The sequence below is a fragment of the Physella acuta genome, unplaced genomic scaffold (assembly GCF_028476545.2).
Source record: "Physella acuta isolate Inbredline_101_S28 unplaced genomic scaffold, ASM2847654v3 ptg001885l, whole genome shotgun sequence".
NCBI lineage: Eukaryota > Metazoa > Mollusca > Gastropoda > Physidae > Physella > Physella acuta.
This window is the reverse complement of record NW_026733391.1, coordinates 4,025-31,539: the sequence shown is the minus strand read 5'-3', so window position 1 is coordinate 31,539 and position 27,515 is coordinate 4,025. Positions and strand designations below refer to the sequence as shown.

The window sequence follows — 27,515 nt, the reverse complement described above, 5'->3', positions numbered from 1 at the left end:
CAGACAGGGTGCTATTAGGGGTCCCGGGCCTTCCGTGTTCGGTTTCGCGCCTACGTTCATTAAAATGAGTGCAAAAGACTATGAATAAGTTGCGGTACTATAGTCGTTTATTAAGCTGAAGCAGGCGATTCAGCCCCGTGAGCACTGTGCGTTTATGTTCGCGTTAGTGTTTTCTTTGTCTTTAGGTTGGGTTTGCGTTAGTGGTTGCGTTTTGATTTGGTTCGTTTTTGTTCTTTCTTTTTTTGTTTTCGTTTGTGTTTTATTTTCATTGGGTTTGCGTTTGTGTTTGTGTTTGAGGTTGGTTTTGCGTTTGGATTTGGTTTGTTTTCGTTTGTTTTTTCTTTTGTGTTTTTTTCTTTGGGTTTGTGGTTGGTTTTGCGTTTGGATTTGGTTTGTTTTCGTTTGCTTTTTCGTTTGTGTTTTTTTCTTTGGGTTTGTGTTTGTGGTTGGTTTTGCGTTTGGATTTGGTTTGTTTTCGTTTGCTTTTGTGTTTGTGGTTGGTATTGCGTTTGGATTTGGGTTGTTTTCGTTTGCTTTTTCGTTTGTTTTTTTTTTCGTTGGGTTTGTGTTTATGGTTGGTTTTGCGTTTGGATTTGGTTTGTTTTCATTTGCTTTTTTGTTTGTTTTTTTCTTTGTGTTCGTATTGGTGTTTGTGGTTGTGGTTGGTTTGTTGTTAGGTTTTTGTTTTCGTTTGTATTTGTAATTGTGTTAGCTTTTTTTTGCGTTTTGTTAATTTGGTTTTGGTTGGTTTTAGTTTGGGTCGGCAATGCCGGGTTTATGATGATAACTAAGCATACACGTAATGGTCTTTAACAGAAAGGTTTTTTACAGAAGCCAGAGCAGGGCCTGGCCGGGACGGCTAGTCTAATATATAAAGCTCAGTTCTGTAACGTGTGGCAAAAAAAGTTTGTCGTTGACACTTCTACGGATTTAAGTGTTAGATTTTTTATCGTGCTCAAAGTCTAAATTTACGAGTCAAAAAATTACCATTGAAAGTCTTTAAAAACAATTTTCATTCTATTTACTTAGAAGAATAATTTTCAATTATGAACACGACATAAAATTTTTAAAAAGTGTATCGACGTTTATAAAATTTCTAAAATTGTGTCGGAAATGTATTGACTGCAAAGTTACTTCCCTTTAATGAAAAATAAATCCTTAAGAAGAGAGAATTAACATTTTATTACTTTGTTTTTGGTGTTAAGAAAAAAAAAATAATTACACAATTAGCGGGGATTGATTAAGTGCAATGTCGTTAGGTATTTTTAACACTGCCTTTTATTTATTCTATACACTGAACATACTGTTCAATAATTATTTTTTTTTTTAAATCAATAACATTTAATAAGCCAGGTCCTACAAATCATATACGTTTATTTCTTTCCATTTACGGATAAGCTTGGAGTATTATCATTTTTGTTCACTAAATTGAAACAGGCGCGTCCGCCGGCGCCCCTGCACGGTTTGATTTGGCACCCTGGGCTATCATGTGAGCGCTATGCTGCATAATTTTGTTTTAAACAGTGCGATAGACTATGGATAAGAAAGGTTACTATAGTCTTTAAGTGAATCAAATCCGGGCGTCCTCCGGCACCCCGACAGGGTGCTATTTGGCGCCCCGGGCCTTCCGGTGTACGCTATGGTATCTACGTTTGCGTGAGTTCAAAAGACTATAAATAAGTTATGCACTATAGGCGTTTACTAAGTTCAATCAGGCGGTGACGTCATGGTGCGTCCTCTGGCGCCCAGACAGGGTGCTTTTTGGGGTCCCGGGCCTCCCGTGTTCGGTTTCGCGCCTACGTTCATTAAAGTGAGTGCAAAAGACTATGAATAAGTTGGGGTACTATAGTCGTTTATTAAGTTGAAGTAGGCGATTCAGCCCCGTGAGCAATTTGCGTTTATATTCGCGTTAGTGTTTTCTTTGTGTTTAGGTTGGGTTTGCGTTAGTGGTTGCGTTTTGATTTGGTTCGTTTTTGTTCTTTCTTTTTTCGTTTTCGTTTGTGTTTTATTTTCATTGGGTTTGTGTTTGTATTTGTGTTTGAGGTTGGTTTTGCGTTTGGATTTGGTTTGTTTTCGTTTGTTTTTTCTTTTGTGTTTTTTTTTCTTTGGGTTTGTGGTTGGTTTTGCGTTTGTATTTGGTTTGTTTTCGTTTGCTTTTTCGTTTGTTTTTTTCTTTGGGTTTGTGTTTGTGGTTGGTTTTGTGTTTGGGTTTGGTTTGTTTTCGTTTGCTTTTTTCTTTGTGTTCGTATTGGTGTTTGTGGTTGTGGTTGGTTTGTTGTAAGTTTTTGTTTTCGTTTGTATTTGTAATTGTGTTAGCGTTATGTTTGCGTTTTGTTGTTTTGGTTTTGGTTGGTTGTGGTTTGGGTGGGCAATGCCGGGTTTATGATGATTACTAAACACACAGGTGATGGTCTTTAACAGAAGGGTTTTTCACAGAAGCCAGAGCAGGGCCTGGCCGGGACGGCTAGTTAAAATTAAAAGATAAATTTTTGAAACTAAAAATTCAAATCAAGTAACTTACATGAACATTTGCTAATTAATTTACTAATGTTTCCTGCGTAAAAATCCAAGTCTCCAGAATTTGTATCTAACGACCTAACTCTAAAGCTCTCACAGCGAAATGTCACACTACAGCTGCAGTAAATTCAAACGGAAATTACATTTCTTTCTAGAATTTTCTATTTCCAATACCAAGTTAAAAAAAAAAGAATTCACATTCTAGTTAAATCCATTATTTTAGAGCCGGGTTACATCCCTTTATTTTTTTATCCAATGGAGTTGTTTCCCTATATTTTTTTTTAAATCGACTAATACAGCCTCACAATAGTTTTCTCCCCTACATTTAAACAAAGGTTTTAAAAAATAATTGCACCCAACCATCTTGTTCAATTTTTCCGCCAAGCTCCTGGGCGTGTTCATGTTTCCCCAATTACGATTTTTCATGAAAAAATAATGATAAGTCTCCTAACGACTGCGCGCTATCGAGAACGCGGTGCGCTTTAATAACACGAATTTCAACTCTACATTCATTGACTTGCTAAAGACAATGCTACAGAAACAATGGCTGTTTTTCGACATAAAGCCAGGGTTATTGGCCTTTTGTAAGAATTAAAAATAAATGTTCAAACACGTTTTTCGTGTTGATTTTTCACTGAAGTTATCTAAATCTTGAAGGAGTATTCGATGTTTATTTATTGGGTCAAGACAGATCTAAGCAAAATATTATGGCTTTATGCCTGTATATGTTAAACATATTAATTTAAACATCCATCAGTAACCACCTCACAACGGAAGTTATATGTTGACTATGTATGTTAATCAGGCTAAAGCATTCATTTTTTTTAACCAACGGCTTAAAAAATAACTATTTACATACATTTGATGACAAAAAACGTGGGTACGTTCACCATCAAATTTCCCGACCCATCTGCCCGACCCACGTTTTTTGTCATCAAATGTATGTAAATAGTTATTTTCTACTTTTTAGTCCACAAGAAAAACGTGTTTTTTTAAAAAGTTTTTTTTAAGTATTTTATTTTCTCCTTTTTAGTCCGTTGCTACACATGAAAAACGTGGTTTTTTAAAAGTTTTTAATATAGTTTATTTTCTACTTTATCTAATCACTTGATTAAGTATGACTTGACTAAGTGTTTTTAAATACACGGACTAAAAAAATCTTGAGCGACCGATACGCTACAGAGAAAGGGTGTAATTTACGTTGCTGGCGTGGAGATCTACTCACGAATCACGTGATCAAATCTCCCATAAACAAACAAATAAACGCGAAGCTGAGTTAAGGAAAAACGTGTTTATGTGTATTTTAGCATGCCCAGCGTACCAACCGTGTCACCGTTAACAATGTGTTACCGTGTCCGTTCTCCTTTTTAGTCCGTTGCTACACATAAAAAACGTGGTTTTTTAAAACGTTTTTTTAAGTATTTTATTTTCTCCTTTTTAGTCCGTTGCTACACATGAAAAACGTGGTTTTTTAAAAAAGTGTTTATAAAGGTTGTTCCCAGAAAGAACCGCAACGGAAAAAAGCGCAACGGAAAAAAGCGCAAATCAAAAAGCGCAACGGAAATAAGCGCACAAGGAAAAAAGCGCAAAGAGAAAAAAGCGCACACAGAAAAAAGCGCAAAGAGAAAAAAGCGCAAACGGAAAAAAGCGCAAAGAGAAAAAAGCGCACACAGAAAAAAGCGCAAAGAGAAAAAAGCGCAAACGGAAAAAAGCGCAAAGAGAAAAAAGCGCACACGGAAAAAAGCGCAAAGAGAAAAAAGCGCAAACAGAAAAAAGCGCAAAGAGAAAAAAGCGCACACAGAAAAAAGCGCAAACAGAAAAAAGCGCAAACGGAAAAAAGCGCAAAGAGAAAAAAGCGCAAACGGAAAAAAGCGCAAATAGAAAAAAGCGCACACGGAAAAAAGCGCAAACGGAAAAAAGCGCAAACGGAAAAAAGCGCAAACAGAAAAAAGCGCAAACGGAAAAAAGCGCAAACAGAAAAAAGCGCACACAGAAAAAAGCGCAAACAGAAAAAAGCGCAAACGGAAAAAAGCGCAAACAGAAAAAAGCGCACACAGAAAAAAGCGCAAACGGAAAAAAGCGCAAACAGAAACAGAAAAATGCGCAACCAGAAAAAACACAAAGAAAAATGTGCAAAAGAGAAATTTAGCACAAAGACCATATGGACTAGATGACACATTTATACATGACTGTTAGGGCTGCTTTGAGAGTGTCGTGTTTGATCACGTGATCTACTACCATTTAAAGCGTACCACTACCATCTGCATTCCCATCACCACGATACCACGATACAGGCGATAATCACTTTACACAATGCCTATTATTTTCTTGGTCAATAATTATTCAACTACTATTCTCGTATAAACATAAAACTATCGACATTACACGAAGTATCTTTCACATTCTCCCTAGTCCGAACTACCTAGCTTGCATACTATAACAACCCGTTCCTACGGCAAAACTTCACTCTCTTTCATCCGCGTCATCAAACATGCATTCGTCATATCTCTCGTAACAACATTCGTTCGCACCAAAATAACAATTTTGTATTTAATATTTTTTCACATCATGACGCACCTACCTACCTACCTACTACCCACCTACCCACCTACCTACCTACCTACCTACCTACCTAACTACCCACCTACCCACTTACCCACTTACCCACCTACCCACCTACCCGCCTACATACTTACCAAACTATATGTAACATATGTCAATGATGTCAATGAATTTTCATTAAAAAAGATGTCTAGTACAGTTTACGAAACTTACGAACTTCGCCGATACTTTTTTGACTAGGGAGAATGTGAAAGATACTTCGTGTAATGTCGATAGTTTTATGTTTATACGAGAATAGTAGTTGAATAATTATTGACCAAGAAAATAATAGGCATTGTGTAAAGTGATTATCGCCTGTATCGTGGTATCGTGGTGATGGGAATGCAGATGGTAGTGGTACGCTTTAAATGGTAGTAGATCACGTGATCAAACACGACACTCTCAAAGCAGCCCTAACAGTCATGTATAAATGTGTCATCTAGTCCATATGGTCTTTGTGCTAAATTTCTCTTTTGCACATTTTTCTTTGTGTTTTTTCTGGTTGCGCATTTTTCTGTTTCTGTTTGCGCTTTTTTCCGTTTGCGCTTTTTTCTGTGTGCGCTTTTTTCTGTTTGCGCTTTTTTCCGTTTGCGCTTTTTTCTGTTTGCGCTTTTTTCTGTGTGCGCTTTTTTCTGTTTGCGCTTTTTTCCGTTTGCGCTTTTTTCTGTTTGCGCTTTTTTCCGTTTGCGCTTTTTTCCGTTTGCGCTTTTTTCCGTGTGCGCTTTTTTCTATTTGCGCTTTTTTCCGTTTGCGCTTTTTTCTCTTTGCGCTTTTTTCCGTTTGCGCTTTTTTCTGTTTGCGCTTTTTTCTGTGTGCGCTTTTTTCTCTTTGCGCTTTTTTCTGTTTGCGCTTTTTTCTCTTTGCGCTTTTTTCCGTGTGCGCTTTTTTCTCTTTGCGCTTTTTTCCGTTTGCGCTTTTTTCTCTTTGCGCTTTTTTCTGTGTGCGCTTTTTTCTCTTTGCGCTTTTTTCCGTTTGCGCTTTTTTCTCTTTGCGCTTTTTTCTGTGTGCGCTTTTTTCTCTTTGCGCTTTTTTCCGTGTGCGCTTATTTCCGTTGCGCTTTTTGATTTGCGCTTTTTTCCGTTGCGCTTTTTTCCGTTGCGGTTCTTTCCGGCCACCGTTTATAAATACACGGACTAAAAATCTTGAGCGACCAGGATTCGAACCTGGGTTGTCGCGGCCACAACGCGAAGTACTAACCACTATACGATCACGGCCAGCGCGCTCACATCGATTGGGGCCGAAGTAACTGTGCCAATAGGCCTCCAGTCTTGTCGGTATCTTTAGAAATCATGTCCTCAATTTTATGGTCCTTGGGGCGTAATTAAATTAAGCTAATTACGGTCACTAATTGCTAGTTTTTATGATTGCATCTGAAATTGTTAGGCGAAAGTAGCATGCATGCCAAATTTCAGGTCTCTAGAGCAATCAGAAGTGGGCTAATTTTCGATGTCAATTTTAACAACAAACATCCAAACAACCAAACAACCAAACAAACGCGAAGCTGAGTTAAGAAAAACGTTTTAAAAAACATAAGCTCGCTAACCCGAAAATATAGCTGGAACAGATTTCACTAAGCTGTTACACATAAAAAAGAGCAACTCCACAATCTAACCCTAACCCATCCTCTCAACAAACTACACAGAATTGTGCGGCTATGGAGTAGGCCTATAAGACAAACCACGCCCCGTTCACTTCAGAAAAACAGCGAGTTGTATCACAAATGTTAACAAAGCCATTGCATTGATTGAGAATAACTATTGGGGATAAATCTTCCCGGTCTTATAAAAATGATCATTTTATTTATGCAACAAATCGAATCAAACATTCACTATTAAATAACCACCTTACGGCAGCAATTAGTGAACTGAGATAGATTTCAAAATAAGTTAATTATTTATATTTATCCCACAATACAACACATGAAAATGAAATTATTTAATTATAAAATATAATATAATATATATATATATATATATATATATATATATATATATATATATATATATATATATATATATATATATATATATATATATATATTGTTAACTATTATTACATATTTATATTTACACTTACGGTGTTGCTGCTACCTGCTAACGTTCCGCGTGAACTGTTTCGAATTTCTCATGCAGGCATATTTTAATACGTTGATCAATCCCTTATACATAAACAAACCAATCATACAATCGGAATTCAGTGGTGTGCATACCAATCAGATAATCGGAATTTAGCAATCCCAGGGGTGTGCTAGATACTTGTCACCGCGCTTTTAAAAAAAAATAATTTTAAATAAAATTTTCAGCAGCGATCAAACTACGCACCTTCTTTGCATGGTTCGTGCGCACCGTGTTTTTTTTTAACATCACGAAGTTGTAAAATTTTTAGAGAAGAAATTATTTTTCTCCTTGATGTTGTGAAATGTGAGGGGATCACCATGTTAGCCTATTAATAGGAATCATGAATTCGTGGGCGTATAGGGTAGGTCTATATAGGGTAGGTCTAAATAGATATACTATATATAGATATAGAACACAGAGCAGAGCCCACCCCACCTCTACAACACACACACACACACACACACAAACGCCCTAATTGAACCTTCACGATTTCTAATAATAGTAAACCATTAACAAGCTAAAGTGCAATTAAATTTGTAATTATGTTAGTTCTGCAGTTTTCATCTCTTTATTTATCAACCATGTCTGGAAGATGAACGCCCAGCACCTCCCCTTATTAATAGCCACTGGGCGCCCGAATCGGCACCCTTTTTCCACACCCTCAGAGGCAGGGAAATGTAAACATGGAATTCCACCCCACCCCCTCCCACACTGTCCTTCAGAAGCTGCTCTTAACATGGATGTAGTGTTTGAACGCATTATATACTCTCTCTTTCTCTCCTTCTTCCCCCTCTCTCTCTCTCTCCCTCTCTCTCTCTCCACTACATCAAACCCTCGGCTAAGGGTATAAAATAAAACGATACAGCGTTTGTAGGTGGCTGTGTGAAGGCGCTCTGTACACACATGTTAGCGTGGAATGTTTAAACTAGCAAAATCTCGTATGTAATCTCTTGCATCGCTCGAGATTTGGGCCACTCAACGTGACCCTGGCACAGATGCCGACAGTGGTGAGATGTATGATACATACACCAAGTTTTTCTTTTAGTTAAAATGTTATGAGTAGAATCACAATAACAAAACTATTTTTTTAGTTAAAATGTTATGAGTAGAATCACAGTAATAACAAAACATTTTTTTAGTTAAAATGTTATGAGTAGAATCACAATAATAACAAACAATTTTTAGCTAATTTTTTTTGTGTGGGTACAATCACAATAACAACAAAACAATTTTTAGCTAGAATTGTTTGGGTAGAATCACAATAATAACACTGCATTAACTGATAAAGGGAGGTATGGAGTACTTTAACTACATGAAGACGTACAGCATTCATTTCTTCGATAACATACACAGCTACACACAGTAACACTTACACGCACACTAACAAACAAACACACACACACACACACTTGTATGGTCCAAGACACAAAGAGGTTGAAATAGAGGTTTTTTTCTTTAATGTGTAGTTAATGAATAAGAAATGCTCTATATGTAGCACATATATATAACGTATATATACATTATGTATATATATATATATATATATATATATATATATATATATATATATATATATATATATATATATATATATATATATATATATAGGTCTCGTTATACATTGACACATTTTCGTGATGTACTTATGTAGAAATATATTGTTTACATAAGATAACAATCTATTAATACTACCAGCCACGTTATAAATTATGCTCTAGATATCAGCCGTACCTTTGAGTAAAGCCCTAAAGAATATTCCAATAAAATAGCGCGAATCTTCAACTTGCCAAAGTCCAGCACTCATGTAGAACATACATCCCCCACGCAGAAACCCTTCTCGTTACACGGAGAAGCCATACTGAGCTTCAGCAAGCTAGCAAACCGATGACAAAAGCTAGGAGATAGATGCTCGGTATAGTGCTTTACCTTTCACCGCACAACCCCCCTCTTTTTTATTTAAAACCCTGAATTTAAAAGGGAGAAAGAAAAAAGAGAGCACCCGAAGAGTGTTCTCCCTTGCCGCTTCCCTCCCCTTGTTTTGCGTGTCTCGGATGAGGCTGTCCAAAACGGTTCAACGCCGATGCGGCAAGCAGGCATGCACCGAGAGAAGGGAGCGTACTCCATCAACTCTCAACTCACCCATCGAGTGCTGGTTCGTGTGAATGCCTCAACTACAAAACTTTTACGTAGGTTTGTTGATTTTTTTCCCCTCCCAATTTTTAATTTTTTTAATATATAATTAGAATCAGCTGGCGGTTCCTAAGAAACTAGGAAAGAATTATTTTTTTCAAATAATAAAAAATAAAAAAACATTCGCAATTCTTTTCTTCAACAACTGAAGGCAGAGCCTGGTGTCTTAATTAACATTGTATTATTACGTGTAAATAAAGACAAGGTGGGAAGAGAAGAGAAAAGGTGTTAAGGAACCAATGTGTGAGGGGGTGAGGGGGTGGGGGTGAGCCCCATCTTCTGGTGCTATTTTTAGACCGTGAGTGGGAATACCACATGTTGTTGGAGGTGGTGGTATTTCAACTCGAAGGGAGGCTAAGAAATACTCACACACACTGCAGATGCGACGTTGATTCCAGAACGTTCAACAATTAAACAAACGGGTTTCTGGGTGGGGGGTATTTCTTAAGCGTGTTTCGATGGGGGGTGGGGGGTTAAGGGGGATCTCAAACTAGGGTCATGTACATGGACGCCAGGAACCCTCTTGTTTAGCTTGTGCAAATCGGTACGTTTAATATTTCTAAAAATAAAATAACAGAATATTGTCTATTTTTTTAAATAACCGAAATAATCTTTAAAGCATAGTTGCAATTTTAAAATTTAAAATGCAATTTGTTGAATCGGCAGGGCGTATTGATGTTACATTTGGATTACAAGACTAACCTAACTCATACCTAAAAACAGTCCGTAATCGTAACCCTATTCATACCCAGTGTTTCTTCCAGACTTTTTTCTCCGGGGGGGGGGGGGGGGTTGAAATTTTCGGGGGGGGGGGCTGTAGACTTTCTTCGGGGGGGGGGGGGGGGGGCGGGGGGCGGACACTGTTAAAAGTATATATTTTCTATAAAAATTATATAAATTTCATTTTGTTCGGGGGGGGGGGGGTAGAAATTTTTCGGGGTGGCGAAGCCGAAGAGATGCCTGGAAGAAACTCTGATCATACCTGACGCTAGCATTGATATTGCCTACAGGTGAAGAAGACTCCTAATACGATTCTGTAGTGGTGCTTCTAAAGTCAGATCATTAAAATAAATCTCCAAATAATTAATCTAAACCAAAAAAAAAAATTTAAAATGCGTAGTGACTTTAGTTTGAAATAGCGACCGTAAAACGCCATCGTGTTTTTTTTTTAAACGTTGTCGTGTTTAAAAATAAAACTCTATTTTCGCGCTGGTGCGCACTTGAAACGGGAATAGCCGCACGACTGTAAAAATAGAAACATTTGGTGTGTGTACAAGGCAAGGACTTCGAGGCCACATTTCGAACCAGGGACCCTACAAAAAAATCAAAACATGGAACTAGTTTTCTCAATCCATGTTATTTAGTGAAACATATATATCAGTGGCGTAGCGAGGTCGGGTGTCACCCGGTGCGGCACTTAATGGTGTCACCCCCCCCCCCCCCCCCCAGAGGCATAGAGACCCTTCCCAGGGACAAACTTTCAAATTTTCGATTTGCACCCCCCCCCCCCTCAAACTTTCGATTTGCACCCCCCCCCCTTCAAACTTTCGATTTGCACCCCCCCCCCCTCGAGTTTTTCTCTATATTTTGCTATTTTTTGCCTTGGTGTCACCCCCCTAAATGGTGTCACAAGGTGCGGTCCGCACCCCCCGCCCCCCCTCGCTACGCCCCTGATATATATTATTAATGAATTAATTAACTTAAAGCTTTACGCAATTATTTTTAAATTTTATCAGACTTTTTTTTATTTTTAAAAGACTGAAAACTAATAGTTGCGTCGTCAACCAAAATTAATGTAAGGAATAACGTCACTTATGGAAAGAGCGCCATCTACCTTGATAGAAAACTCATTGTAAAACTCAGATCTGCAAGATGTCGGTCGATGACGGACAACATGTCGGACAGCATGAAAGACAACATGACAACATGAGGTCAACCAGATGGAAGAACAGAGCACGCATGCGCGCTGCTGTAAACATCACGTGATCAGGGCAACCTGGTCTTAAAAAAACTGGAACAAACCGGAAGTTACTTTTTATACGTCATTTTTATGTTCCTTCTTCCGATGCTGCGACCAGTTTTTTTTTTTTTTTAATCTCATTGAATTGGAACCAAATTAAAGTTTTTTGTAGTTTTTTTTTAATTATTTTACAATGGCTTCTCTTTTTAAACTAAACCTGTCAATTTTACAAGCTTTTATTTAACTCACTTCCTCTGTCTGTCTGTCTAGATCGAAACGCCGGAGCGAAAATTCGGACACTTCTAACTGACCGATACGGTTCACGGTTTGCACGTGGGTCAAGACATGAAGACAATGCAATCTGAAATTAAATTTGACTTAATTGGATGCCTAATTAATTTTTTATGAATTAATTAAAATTTGGACCTAATTAGTAGGCATGTCTATCCAAACGCGTCATCACGGCAAAAGCGCGTTATCACGTTCAATAGCTGCGCCATCACGTTCAATAGGCGCGCAATGGTTTTTAGACATGAAACTCTATTGTAAATAAAAACATGTAAAGTACTAAAAAAAAATTCATAAAAAACGTTTTAATAACAAGCTTTATGTACTAATGCACTAAAAAGTAGAAAATAAATTATAGACTACTATTTAAATAACTATAAAGAAAAGCGTGGGTCACTTCCTAAATATTAATAAAGGTATCCAATAGATACTAAAGTGACCCACGCTATTCTTTATAGTTATTTAAATAGTAGTCTATAATTTATTTTCTACTTTTTAGTGCATTAGTACATAAAGCTTGTTATTAAAACGTTTTTTATGAATTTTTTTAATACTAGTGTTAGAAAAAAAAATGTGGCTAAGGATAATAAAATTATAATGTAATTCTTCAATGTAGAATCGTCTGAGATAAGAACTTCTGGTGGTAGGCCTGTGACGTGTGAAGAGATAAAATAAGCACTGACAAGACAGTGTTATCTGGCAGAAGGAACCTCGGTGAGGTGTTTCATAAGTATGATTTGTGTTTCATTGCACACCCCCACCCCACGCACAAAATATGGAGAGGGGTGGGGGTGGGGGTCGGTGTCAAGGACAATTTAGTACCTATGTGTTGAAATATATCATGACGCATGTATGTTTAATTTTATAACGGGTTTGTATTTTGGATTAGCACCGATTTTTTAAAAAGTCGGTACACAAGGATCGAAGCTGTAATCAACCTGTGGTAATCAAATGGATATAAAACTCGGTTATCTTTCGAGGGGGGGGGGACTATTTCTCAAGGTCACCAGTCTTGAAGGTCACCAAATGTAAACATGGAGAAGATAGCATGAAGTAGGCGTAAATAGTGGCTGTAAAGTATAAGCATAGCTGTATGCTTGAATTGATACCCGTAAAGTATAAGCATAGCTGTATGCTTGAATTGATACATGTAAAGTGTAAGTATAGCTGTATGCTTGAATTGATACCTGTAAAGTGTAAGTATAGCTGTATGCTTGAATTGATACCCGTAAAGTGTAAGTATAGCTGTATGCTTGAATTGATACATGTAAAGTGTAAGTATAGCTGTATGCTTGAATTGATACCCGTAAAGTGTAAGTATAGCTGTATGCTTGAATTGATACCGTAAAGTGTAAGTATAGCTGTATGCTTGAATTGATACCCGTAAAGTGTAAGTATAGCTGTATGCTTGAATTGATACCCGTAAAGTGTAAGTATAGCTGTATGCTTGAATTGATACCCGTAAAGTGTAAGTATAGCTGTATGCTTGAATTGATACCCATAAAGTGTAAGTATAGCTGTATGCTTGAATTGATACCCGTAATGTGTAAGTATAGCTGTATGCTTGAATTGATACCCGTAAAGTGTAAGTATAGCTGTATGCTTGAATTGATACATGTAAAGTGTAAGTATAGCTGTATGCTTGAATTGATACCCGTAAAGTGTAAGTATAGCTGTATGCTTGAATTGATACCCGCAAAGTGTAAGTATAGCTGTATGCTTGAATTGATACCCGTAAAGTGTAAGTATAGCTGTATGCTTGAATTGATACCCGTAAAGTGTAAGTATAGCTGTATGCTTAGATTGATACCCGTAAAGTGTAAGTATAGCTGTATGCTTGAATTGATACCCGTAAAGTGTAAGTATAGCTGTATGCTTGAATTGATACCTGTAAAGTGTAAGTATAGCTGTATGCTTGAATTGATACCCGTAAAGTGTAAGTATAGCTGTATGCTTGAATTGATACCCGTAAAGTGTAAGTATAGCTGTATGCTTAGATTGATACCCGTAAAGTGTAAGTATAGCTGTATGCTTGAATTGATACCCGTAAAGTGTAAGTATAGCTGTATGCTTGAATTGATACCCGTAAAGTGTAAGTATAGCTGTATGCTTGAATTGATACCCGTAAAGTGTAAGTATAGCTGTATGCTTGAATTGATACCCGTAAAGTGTAAGTATAGCTGTATGCTTGAATTGATACCCGTAAAGTGTAAGTATAGCTGTATGCTTGAATTGATACCCGTAAAGTGTAAGTATAGCTGTATGCTTAGATTGATACCCGTAAAGTGTAAGTATAGCTGTATGCTTGAATTGATACCCGTAAAGTGTAAGTATAGCTGTATGCTTGAATTGATACCTGTAAAGTGTAAGTATAGCTGTATGCTTGAATTGATACCCGTAAAGTGTAAGTATAGCTGTATGCTTGAATTGATACCCGTAAAGTGTAAGTATAGCTGTATGCTTAGATTGATACCCGTAAAGTGTAAGTATAGCTGTATGCTTGAATTGATACCCGCAAAGTGTAAGTATAGCTGTATGCTTAGATTGATACCCGTAAAGTGTAAGTATAGCTGTATGCTTGAATTGATACCCGTAAAGTGTAAGTATAGCTGTATGCTTGAATTGATACCCGTAAAGTGTAAGTATAGCTGTATGCTTGAATTGATACCCGTAAAGTGTAAGTATAGCTGTATGCTTGAATTGATACCCGTAAAGTGTAAGTATAGCTGTATGCTTGATTTGATACCCGTAAAGTGTAAGTATAGCTGTATGCTTGAATTGATACCCGTAAAGTGTAAGTATAGCTGTATGCTTGAATTGATACCCGTAAAGTGTAAGTATAGCTGTATGCTTGAATTGATACCCGTAAAGTGTAAGTATAGCTGTATGCTTGAATTGATACCCGTAAAGTGTAAGTATAGCTGTATGCTTAGATTGTTACCCGTAAAGTGTAAGTATAGCTGTATGCTTGAATTGTTACCCGTATGTTGACCCGTCCTACTGGAGTTGTTACTAGTACAGCAGTCCATGCTTTGTGTGCTTTGTTATAAAGTATCTGTGTGCTTTGGTATAAAGTATACGTGTGCTTTGTTATAAAGTATATGTGCGCTTTGTTATAAAGTATCTGTGTGCTTTGTTATAAAGTATATGTGTGCTTTGTTATAAAGTATATGTGTGCTTTGTTATAAAGAAAATGTGTGCTTTGTTAGTGAGACAGGTGTCCTTTGTTATATAGTGAGATTATGTGCCTTGTTATAAAATGTAATTTGTGCTCTTTGTTATAAAATGAGTTTTGCGTGCTTTGTTATATTGTGCGTCATTTGTTTCTTTGTAATAAAGTGAGGTCTCGTTGCTGTGTTACAAAGTATATATATATATATATATATATATATATATATATATATATATATATATATATATATATATGTGTGTGTGTGTGTGTGTTGTGTGCGTTTTGTTATAAAGTGCAGACTCGTTGCTTTGTGTAGAAGTGATCTCTTTAGATCTTGTCAAGCGTGTTCCGTGTACTTTAAATATGCAAATGTGAAACGCTCTACTTTTTTTTTTTTGCACGGTGGTTTTAAGGGGAAGATGTAGCTTAAGTGAGGGGGGGAGAGAGGACATGGGTAAACATTTGTAATCGTTAATTGTGTGTGGGGAGGTGGGGTGTGGAAGTGTGTGAGAGGGTGGCGAAGAGTTGTCCAAAAAATTCAATTTTCAGCAAGTAGAATTTGGAGCCTCGGGCTCTTGAAGAATAGGCCTACCCGTTCTTGACGGGATAGCAAGGATCGTGGATAGGGATAATATTGCAGTTGGTTTGTGACATATCCAGGATTTTGTGGATTGTGTGTTGGACAACCATATCAAGAAGTCTGGGTTATGTTGAGGGTAGTTCATGAACTAGGAATATTGGTTTAAGTTTAAAGAAAGCGGTATTTTATTGGAATATTCTTTAGGGCTTTACTAAGGTACGGCTGATATCTAGAGCATAATTTATAACGTGGCTGGTAGTATTAATAGATTGTTATCTTATGTAAACAATATATTTCTACATATGTACACCACGAAAATGTGTATAATGAGACATATATATATATATATATATATATATATATATATATATATATATATATATATATATATATATATATATATATATATATATATATATATATATATATATATATATATATAGGGGCGTAGCGAGGAGGGGGCGGGGGGTGCGGACCGCACCGGGTGACACCATTTAGGGGGGTGACACCAAGGCAAAAAATAGCAAAATATATAGAGAAAAACTCGAGGGCGGGGTGCAAATCGAAAGTTTGAGGGGGGGGGGGTGCAAATCGAAAACTCGAGGGGGGTGCAAATTGAAAATTTGAAAGTTTGTCCCTGGGAAGGGTCTCTATGCCTCTGTGGGGGGTAACACCATTAAGTGCCGCACCGGGTGACACCCGACCTCGCTACGCCACTGTATATATATATATATATATATATATATATATATATATATATATATATATATATATATATATATATATATATATATATATACATATATAGGTTATGTATATATACGTTATATATGTGCTTCATATAGATATCATCGAGCCTAAGATGTTAAACGTATGTGCCGAGGCAATTAGCGGGTCAACTCTACTTCACCTGCCGGGTCTGACGCCCCCGTCTCGTATCGCGGTAACAAAGGACCGTTTTAACTTGCAACTGATCACTCCAGTACTTAAGAGAACCGGTCTCTCTTCACCCGACAATTACAGCTTTCAAAAAGCCGGCTTCCGGCTCGTCATTTCATTCTAAAGCTAACAAAAACCGGTTCTTGATATCTGGTCCAACCACCCCGTGAAGTGATATTAATTGATAATCCGTTTTTCCGCTTGGGTGGTTATTGAATAACCCCTTTTCTCCAAACCGGAAGAGAATTAGTGTCACCGCGAGAGCCGGCAGAAGAGAGCATTAGCCCCGGGGCCGGGGCCGGTAGGGGGCGGGCCGGCAATTGGAGGCTGCTCAGCCGTGGAGGGCGTCACTTTCTTTGTGTCTGTCGCCATTTTTGATGTCACGTTGATTAGGTCTACCGCCAACGTCGGTGGAAGTGTGGGAGTTGTGTGGTTGTGTGTGTGGGGAGGGTGGTGTTGGTGAGAGTGTGTGTAGGTCTGGTAGTGGGTGTCGGTTTATTGGTGGTAATGTATGTGGGTTTGTTGATGGAGTGTATATGTTTATTGGTGGGAGTTTGTGTGGAAATGTGTGTGGGTTTGTTGATGGAGTGTATATGTCTATTGGTGGGGGAGTGGGTAGGTTTGTGGTGGGAGTATGTGTAGGTTTGTTGGTGGGAGTATGTGTAGGTTTGTTGGTGGGAGTATGTGTAGGTTTGCTTATGGGAGTGTGTGTAGGTTTGTTGGTGGGAGTATGTGTAGGTTTACTTTTGGGAGTGTGTGTAGGTTTGTTACTGTGTGCGTGCGGGTGATATTTGGTGGTGGTGCGTGATGTATGCATACAGACCATTAATAGCATCACGGGTATGCGAGGATCGAGGGTGGATATAGGATGGACAGAGGGCGGGATGACGCGGGTATAATGTTGACGCTAATCCCACGAAATGTGATCCCCCAAGATCCCAGACTTGAGCGGGTTCCGGTCCAGGGCACCGGCCGTTGTTGTGGGATTTGGGCTTAATGCCGGATCGGATTCTGTCCGACTTTTGGGCTCGTACAAGGGGTCACAGAGAGAGGTCATTAAAGGTTAGAGATAGGTCAGGACGATGGACTTTATTAGAATAATATTTTTGGAACAACGTCCAGTTTATTTTTTTATCGCCAAATTTATTTTGTTTAGTATATGGGTGGGTGGTGGTGGGGGGGGGGGGGAGACGATGACACAGCACATACGCTGATGATGGCTTTTATTTACATGTTCTTAAAGCTACGCCAGATGTATCACTTATAATAAGTTTAGGAACCTCGTGAAAGCAAGTTTGTGAAAACTTAATTAAGCACAGAAGGTAATACATGAACTTCACAAGTTACAAGTATTTTATGGTCAAAACTGAACACAAACATACATGCGACATTTAAGCTCCGCTGTTTCTGTGTTAAAATATAAATGGCAAACACTGAACCATGGCCGACTAGCCAACATTGAACTATGGCCAACAATGAATCATTTCCCACTGGCCAACACTGAGTTATGACCATAAATGAACTATAGCCAACCCCGAGTAATAGCCATAACTGACCTACGGCCAACAATGAATCATGACTAACTAGAAATTCTTCAGTAATACCGCCTTACAATAAAGATGACTTCTTCGGAAATACAGCAAAACTACCAAAATGCTTACTTTGGTAATACAATAAAGAAGTCTTCAGTAAAACAACCTAACTACTTACTTACATTTAAAAAAAATTATTACAGCCTTCCTACACTTGAAACAACTTCTTGTCAGCATGTAGCGCCACAACTTCCGCGACAAGTTCCGCGACTTGATCTTGCGACAAGTTCCCGAAAACAATTCCCCAAAGCAAATCGCTCCAGTCAAAACTGCACTTATCCCCTGCGCGGCGGCGGGTTTACAGAACGATTTCAGAATTTAAAAGGGCGCAATTAACCGCACTTTATATTCTCGCCTCTAGGTCATCCGGTGCGCAGAGTTCTGTTATTCGCCGTCGGTTTGAAAGCGCCCGGGCGAATTGTATGCACCTCCCCATTAAATCTGCTTCGAGTGGCGAATCAATGGTGGGTCAAGACGGGCAAAGATGGGCCCGCGTATCAGCGTATCGGAGTTTGATACCGATTCGCCGGTTAACCACGATATCTTTATGAAAACAGGGGCCACGGGGTTCTGTTATCAACAACTTCGGGTATTCGCAATGTTGGTGTATTCGCAGTGTCGCGAAGAATTTTCGTAACGTTGGGGGGTATTGTGTTTATAAAAGCGAGCACGGAAATATATATTATTTTAAAAGGGAGGGACAGTTTTATTTGGCGTTAAGGACTAAATAAAAATTGTAAACCGGGTAAATGAAAGGAGACAAAACACTGGCAGATTGACAGTAGCGTTTCGTTTAGAGGGAAACTAGACACCAGAGACCGAGTGTGTACAAAACAGCATTTGAAAAGCCCGATTTACTGTTAGCCGCAGTCCGTATTTAAACTTTTATTATCACTGAGAATCTTTGTTCGATATGCCAAGCTCAAATAGTAATTGTAAGTCAACTTATGGCTAATTATAACGACAACAATAGCCCTAGCACAATGTGTATATATATATATATATATATATATATATATATATATATATATATATATATATATATATATATATAGCCATTGATTATATAGCTCGACACACACACAAAAACTAAACAAAATGTTAGTAGTCCTTGCCTTTTATAAAATCTCCAAATATTTCAATAAAATAAATCCCGCTAAAAACGTACAGTGTTCACATTCCAGAAAAGGTTAATAGTTCCAGAAATGACATCGAGTTACCTGACACGAAATTTGAAACGCACGTGAAATGGCCTCCACCTAGTCCGTGTCAGTAAAATGATACGAGGAGACAATGGCTGGTCTTAGAGAGTACTTGTTATTGGCATAGTACAGGACACTAAAAATAAACCTACACTTGTGAACAGTTTATGCACGTCTTAGATAAGAATGTGCTTCTATATTAGGTAATTTTAAAAAAAGAGTCCTTTTTTTTAATATCAATATCGCTAAGCCACACAAGAATTTAAAAATATCTACTGTCTTTTTATAAAAATAGATAACCTACCTCAAGCCTTATAGGGGGGGGGGGGGGTATTTATACGATTTATAATAAGGGAACTCTTTAACCCCAAGGCAGAAACCCTATGACGTCGTGAGTATGACGTCATCTGAGGTGATGACGCACAAAACACGCAATATGACCCACAACTTGGATAAGAAATCTTTGAAGCTTAGCGTTTTAGCTGTTTAATTTATTTATACCTTCTTTAATTTATAGCTTAGTTTTTTATAACAGCTTTTAAAACTGCCGGGTTTTATTTATAGCTTGAGTTTGTCGCTGCGTAATCTGGTGTAAAGTAAGGCAGTCAATATACAAGCGGGGGGGGGGTCGATTTTGGTGGATGTTAAAAATCATCTATAATTAGCGTTCCTTCGGACTAGGTCAATTATTTATTCTTTAAATAAATGAACCTTGATAGAAGAAATTTTTTTTTTAAATTAAAATCTGGAGTGACTTACTTCCCCTGACGTTGTCAGCGTTTCTCTGTCTCTGAGCAGATTTCAATTATCTGCAGACGAGACGGGGAAATAATCCACTGCACTTTTCCGAGGACCAGGAATTTCATTCGCCAGAAGATAGCGAAATAACCGGATTATAATTTTTTTTTTATCCTGGTGGTCTGCGACTACTCAATCAGAAGGGTGTGTAGAGCTAGCCTAGTTTTTTTTAAAATAAATCTAAATTGGGGTGGGACGTTGACGTCGCTATTTGACGTCATTCTACAATTGTATTTTTACTAGATCGACAAGGGACTTAACTCGTGTTCAGCATAGCGCAGTTTTTTCTTTTTTTTCGTTTTTTTAGTATTTAAAAATTTGTTAACACTTTCATGCTTTTTTACACTTTTACTAAACAAGGATATTTTGTTTTTATGTATTAAAATAAAATTCTACTTAACTCGGGATAATTAGGATATATATATATATATATATATATTATTTTTTCCTGTCTATACAGAAACCGTAGCTGCGGGGATTTTGTTTATGAGGGATTTTTAAATAAATGTCAAATTTCTAAATGTTTTTAAAGTTTAATGCATGATAAAACAATATATGTAAGCCTACTTTATTTCCTTGTTAGACTGGTTTAACTGATCCGTCTTTACAATGTATCATACAGGAGAGATAACCCACCAGCACTATGTCAAGGCAATGATGATAACTAAACAGACGCATGGTCAATGAATAGTTGTAATCACTCGGATCACATGAGGAGAGGGCGGAGGCGTAGCGAGGGGGGGGGGGGGCGGAGGGGTGCGGACCGCACCGGGTGACACCATTTAGGGGGGGGGGGGAGTGACACCAAGGCAAAAAATAGCAAATTTAGAGAGAAAAAGGGTAAATAGTGTTTTAAGAGGTGCAAATCGAAAGTTTGAGGGGGGTGCAAATCAAAAATTGAAAGTTTGTCCCCGGGAAGGGTCGCTACGCCTCTGGGGGATGACACCATTAAGTGCCGCACCGGGTGATACCCGACCTTGCTACGCCACTGGGAGAGGGGTCTTATTTTTATTCCCCCCCCACCACCCACACACACACCACCCCCACCCACCATACTAGGAAAATGTATTACAACCAGAAATAAATTAAGGTTGCCGTAAGCCTGCAAGAAAATATGTTAATCTGCGGGTTAAACAGTTCGTACGATATGTACGTTCATTGAGAAACTCGGCAAATGGGGTGGAGGGGGGAGGCGAGGGAAATCATTTCGTCATTTAGGCGAACCGCCGCACAAAATCCAGTTCATCTACGTCATTCGCGCGTTCGTAAACATCCGGTTTAAATTTGTAAACCAGGCCAGTTTTTATACACGTACCAAAAAAAACGTGAGAAAAATTTGATGTGCAGACAACAGAATTCTATGTACACACGAAAAAAAGTTTGATGTACGGATTACATTCTATGTACACACGAAAAAAGTTTGATAAACTGATTACAAGCATGTACACAATACAAGAACTTGATGTGCGTGCTAGAAAAATATAAAATACATACTACAAATCTAGATGTACAGAATACAAAGTTCATGTTCACACAAGAAAACTTGGTGTAACACTATAAAAATCCTGACGTACACCATTCAAAAAACTTGATGTACATATTACAACAACTTGGATTAGTACAAAAAATGTATGTACACACTACAAAATCGAGCCCTGTAAATTACGTCACTCATAAATGTACAGGCATTATTATGACAAAGCCTGACATTTTAAGAAACAGCTCAACTCTACTTCACTCAGTGGCGTAGCGAGGTCGGGTGTCACCCTGTGCGGCACTTAATGGTGTCACTCCCCCCCCCCCCCCCAGAGACGTAGCGACCCTTCCCGGGAACAAACTTTCAAGTTCTCTATTTGCACCCCCCCCTCAAACTTTCGATTTGCACCCCCCCCCCTCAAACTTTCGATTTGCACCCCCCCCCCCCCTCAAGTTTTTCTCTATATATTTTGCTATTTTTGCCTTGGTGTCACCCCCCTTAATGGTGTCACTCGGTGCGGTCCGCACCCCCGCCCCCCCCCCTCGCTACGCCCCTGACTTCACCTACCCTTGCATCATCATTTCATGGTAGGCTGCTCCTTAATATTCGGCTACAACTGCACTCTTTCGTTTTTAGAATGGAGTTAAACGAATCGAGCTGTTAAGTGCTGATTAAGTGGGGCGAGATAAAACATTTTTTTTAACGGAACATCTTTCAACTTTAGCCTCTGTACACTTAATTACAAAAATTGACCTCAAAAATATTCTGAAAGCTAAAAAAAAAATTAGTTTGATAATTTAGATTAAGTAATATGCACGTTGAAGATGGGTCAAATTAATAAAGTATTTATCGGATTAGTTTTAGCCAGCCGAAGAAAGCTCGGCTTCGTTTCAAGCTATCTTGGCTGCGAGATAGCTGCGAATTATGAAAGGGTATCACTGCGTTCAATGGCGGTGCATCTTAGTGCGCAGGCCACATTTATCGCATATCTTATTTCGGATTCGTTGGTTTAAAAAAAAAAAGATATTTTTATTTTTGGCTGAAACAGGAACGGTAATCTTTCAGTAATTTAGTGCATTTTAATAAGACGTTTAAAAAAAATGCGTTCTGGTTTTTAATGTGGCATTTTTTTAGCTCAGCAAATTTGAATAAGTTCGAAACACTTCATATTGCATTAAAATTGCTGATTTTAATGCACTTCTAGATAAAATGTTTCAGCGTTATTTTTTTCTTTTCTGTGAAATATAAACAAAAGTTCATTATAAATTAAAAAAAAAATTCGTACGAAAAGTTGAAACTTTGTTTAGTTTTTTAAACTTTTTTTTTTAAACTGTGTTTTCCTAGTATTGAAACAAAAATTTAAATTATATAATTGTTTGTTATCAATTATAATCACGCCCGAAGCTTCCATCTACTTATTTTGTATAGCATAACAAAGACATAGAAGTATTAAATGCCAGAGTTTATAGAAAAATGTCCAGTTTCGCTAAAAGAAATTAACCCAATTATATTATGCATACATTATTATTTACCAACTGTTTTATTTTATTTTTATTTTTGTTTCAAATTATGCAATACTCGTATCTAGTTTAATGTATCCCCCCCCCCACCTCCCCAACATTCGCGATTCTGTAGGTGGGATGATTAATTCTTTATCAGTGAGCATGAACTCCTGCAACAGTTTTTATTTCAGATAAAAAAATATATTGTAACTTATTTTATTGGAAGTGAGCCTGTAAGTGGGAGCGGGGAGGAAAGGTGTGGAAATGGGGTGGCCGATGTGTTACATGTATGGTATGATGGTCTATAACATTGTTACCTAATGTTATATAAGGTGGGTGGTGGGTCGAAATTTCCTATATTTTAATTATATAACATAAGCGAAATCCAAATATACTATATATATATATATATATATATATATATATATATATATATATATATATATATATATATATATATATATATATATATATATATATATATATATATACGATATTTTTATTATATTACATATAATATATATGTTTATCTATATATATCTATATATCTATCAATCTATATATATATATATATATATATATATATATATATATATATATATATATATATATATATACGATATTTTAATTATATTACATATAATATATATGTTTATCTATATATATCTATATATCTATCAATCTAAATATATATATATATATATATATATATATATATATATATATATATATATATATATATATGCTTTATATAGATATGTTCTTTGTATTTTAAGAAAACGCATACAACTTATTTAACATTGATAGCACGTATTGAAGACAGTGAAAGTTCTAAAAGTGAGGGCATGGGACGGCACCCAATCAAGAAGTGAAGATCTAGGCTAGCGGGGAGAAGACTGGGTTAATGGTAGTCAGATGAGTGCTCATCCAAAGGTCACACACACAGAGCTGGGGTAGAGATCTGCAAATATTGAGGAGATCAAGCTTACACCAGGCCGAGATCTAGAGACCCGAGGGTGGGGTGGGGTTTTAGATGCTGGGGTGAGGCCTAAAGAAGTGGGGGGGGGGGGCGTTTAAAGGTGGGGATGGGGCGTTAGGTTGTGAGGTGGGGTATGAAGGTTGGGTGAGGTTTTTAGATGTGGGGTGGGGTTATAGATTGTGGGGTGGGGGCCTTATTATGGTTGGGTGGGGTTTCAGATTGTGGGTTGGGATTTTAGATTGTGGGTTGGGGCGTCCGATGGTGGGGTGGGACATGAATACAATACATTGGGGCGTTAGATAAGGGATGGGGCGTTAGATGCTAGCGTGGGCTTTAGTTTGTGACATGGGGTGTAGGGCTCGGGGATGGGGCGTTAGTATGAGGGGGTGGGGATTCAGATGGTGTGTGGTGTTTCAGATGGTGTGTGGTGTTTCAGATGGTGTGTGGGGATTCAGATGGTGTGTGGTGTTTCAGATGGTGTGTGGTGTTTCATATGGTGTGTGGGGTTTCAGATGGTGTGTGGGGTTTCAGATGGTGTGTGGTGTTTCAGAAGGTGTGTGGTGTTTCAGATTGTATGTGGTGTTTCAGATGGTGTGTGGTGTTTCAGATGGTGGGTGGTGTTTCAGATGGTGGGTGGTGTTTCAGATGATGTGTGGTGTTTCAGAAGGTGGGCGGTGTTTCAGATGGTGAGCGGTGTTTCAGATGGTGTGTGGTGTTTCAGATGGTGGGTGGTGTTTCAGATGATGTGTGGTGTTTCAGATGGTGTGTGGTGTTTCAGATGGTGTGTGGTGTTTCAGATGGTGTGTGGTGTTTCAGATGGTGTGGGTGTTTCAGATGGTGAGCGGTGTTTCAGAAGGTGGGCGGTGTTTCAGATGGTGGGTGGTGTTTCAGATGGTGTGTGGTGTTTCAGATGGTGTGGGTGTTTCAGATGGTGTGTGGTGTTTCAGAAGGTGGGCGGTGTTTCAGATGGTGGGTGGTGTTTCAGATGGTGAGCGGTGTTTCAGATGGTGTGTGGTGTTTCAGATGGTGGGCGGTGTTTCAGATGGTGAGCGGTGTTTCAGATGGTGTGTGGTGTTTCAGATGGTGTGTAGTGTTTCAGATGGTGGGCGGTGTTTCCGATGGTGGCTATTACAAGCTGTTCGTTGTGGGGCGTGCGGCTGCATTCAAGTAATTAATTATGTTTGGTTAACCGTGTGCTCTGTTTTGCATCGAGATTACTTTATTAATTAGATGTTTTAAAGCTAGCATAAAATTCTAGGCTACATACAGCATTATACCAACATATACCAGTCTATAGCACAGCTAAACGTCTGCAGTTCCTTCCCCTTACTAGAATACCAAAGCTCCAGAGAATATTTAGGCGCTCATTTCAACTAACTATCCCAACTCAATCTTTTCTCTCTTAATTATTGCGCCTAATTGAATAGTTAGACCCCCTTAATTTTTCAGCATCGAGAAACTTCTACAATCCTAACTGCGTGTATAGGGTCACACTGGTATTAGAATATTAAACCAAATTTTAAAAATCTCAAGACCCCCCCCCCCCTGTAATGTGTAGTATGACACTAAAAGTCTGAGACAATTCTTTCGTAATCATCTATGTTGCACCAATTGTGCTAACTACCATCACTGGCAATAGCACCTTCATCTAGAGCACCATATCCAACTCCCCACCCCCAACCTCATCATCACCACCACCCACTTTTCTATCCAACTCCCCAACCCATCTACACCACCACCACCCAATTATCTATCCAACTATCATATCACCAACGTTAAAAAAAAGATCAACATTTTTATCAACCTGTTGTACAAGTCATCGGACCTTGAACCTTCATTAACCGACAACAATTAGCCGCCACTAATCAGCCTCACAGTACGCGAGATAGGACGGGAGTAACGAGTACAGTCCACGATAACGATCCGTCGTATCTAGCCCTCTATCGCGGGTCCCCAGGGTAGGGGGCAGTGGTGGTGGTTTCATTGATAGTGTCGCCTAGTTCGTGGGGGTCGCGTCACTGATGACGACGACTAGTTAGTAGCTTGTCATTTCAGTTAGTTGTTGGTCATGTCATCTGATCAATAGTGGCATGTCATCTACTGGTGGATGACATTAGTCACTTTGATACTAAACACACTAAAACAGTATTGGGTTGAGTTCAGCTTAAGAGAAGAAGACGGTGCAGTAATAGGAAAAGAATCATATATACTTCATATGTATATATATATATATATATATATATATATATATATATATATATATATATATATATATATATATATATGACTGTGATACATTAGGTAGGTCTGTAAACATATATATAATATATAACATTTGCAACACGCCAGATCTACGAATGACCCTAGACCTATATGACTGTGTGAATGCTTTACACTTTACATCAATGTCAATGTTTACATTAAGTATTCAACACGCTGTTGATTATAACTAAGACGATACTAACAGCAACACCAAAAATAACTTAATTAAAACACAATCACATTGTAATTAAAACTCCCAATCAACACGCATTTATATGTTAAATATGTTTAAGTAGATAAAATAATTATTTTTAAAATATTATTTTAGAAGTACTAGATTTGCATACGTGTATACTATGCTGCAAAGGACTACACAGACAGAGTATTATAATGTTTAATGAACCAGAACATGAATTCGGTTGAATAAAATGTGATGTTTAACGTTTAAAGAAACAGAAAACCAATAATAATCAACAGTATGAAGTAGCGATTGAAAAAAAAAACAGAACACCAATGTAGTTAAATATTGCGTTTAAAGAAACAGAACACCAATTAAAATAAACAAAATGTTGTGGTGGTTGAAAAAAAAGAACATCAATTTAGTTAAATAAAACATAGTGTTGAAAGAAACAGAACACAAATCAATAAAAACAGAATGTAGTGATTGAGGAAAAAAAAAACAGAACACCCTACCAATTCAGTTAGATCCACAAGGTTCCCAAAAATCTTCATAGGGACCCACGAAACAAACAAAAAGAGCTATCCCTGTGAAGCAGCAGACGGTAAGGCAGACGACACTACGAATGTCGGGCTCTGTGACTGGTGTATCGGGCCGGTGTACAGGGCCGTATTTTAAGTCGGAGGGGGGGGGGGGGGGGGGGGTTAGGGGGGGGGAATACAACCTGGGCGAAAGGTATGAGAAGAGATGGAGACGGGAAGAGAAAAGGTGGGGAGAAAAGGTTCAAGGCGAAGAGGAAAGGAGGGGGTGGTGGGTTTTTTTTATAGAGGGGAGGAGGGGGGTGGTTTATGAGACACCGGTAGAGGACATGAAATGGGGACAAAATGGAGGTTAATGGGAAGGGGTGATAAGGAACACATTGGGAAAGGGGGAGTGTGTGTGCGTGTGAGAGAGTGTGTGTAGGGTGGGGGGGGGGGGACAAAACAAAACGAGGTGTCCTGCTAATATGAATGGTCGACACATGACAATCGCCGAATGTCGAAGGTGACTAGTTAAGTGCGGCGTAAAAGTATGATTTACCAAAATCACACATTTTATGTTTCTCAAATAAATATTAACAATTTTCTTTGTATCGCATTTCTTCGCAAATTTTTTTCTATA

General features: G+C 38.1%; 1 protein-coding gene across 2 annotated transcripts in view; it reads right to left on the bottom strand.

Moving 5' to 3' along the window:
- Positions 1–26,969, bottom strand: part of LOC131931060 (cytochrome P450 27C1) — an 86,493-nt gene extending 59,524 nt beyond the window's left edge. Inside the window, exon 1 of one of the 2 annotated variants that reach the window (XM_059287750.1) lies at positions 26,870–26,969. In XM_059287750.1, the coding sequence (XP_059143733.1) occupies positions 26,870–26,908 (39 nt within the window). In that variant the 5' untranslated portion in view covers positions 26,909–26,969. Of the gene's footprint in view, positions 1–8,966; positions 9,190–26,869 lie in introns of those variants that run through there. The other variant, XM_059287751.1, reaches the window with a different exon arrangement.
- Between the last annotated feature and the right edge of the window lie 546 nt (positions 26,970–27,515).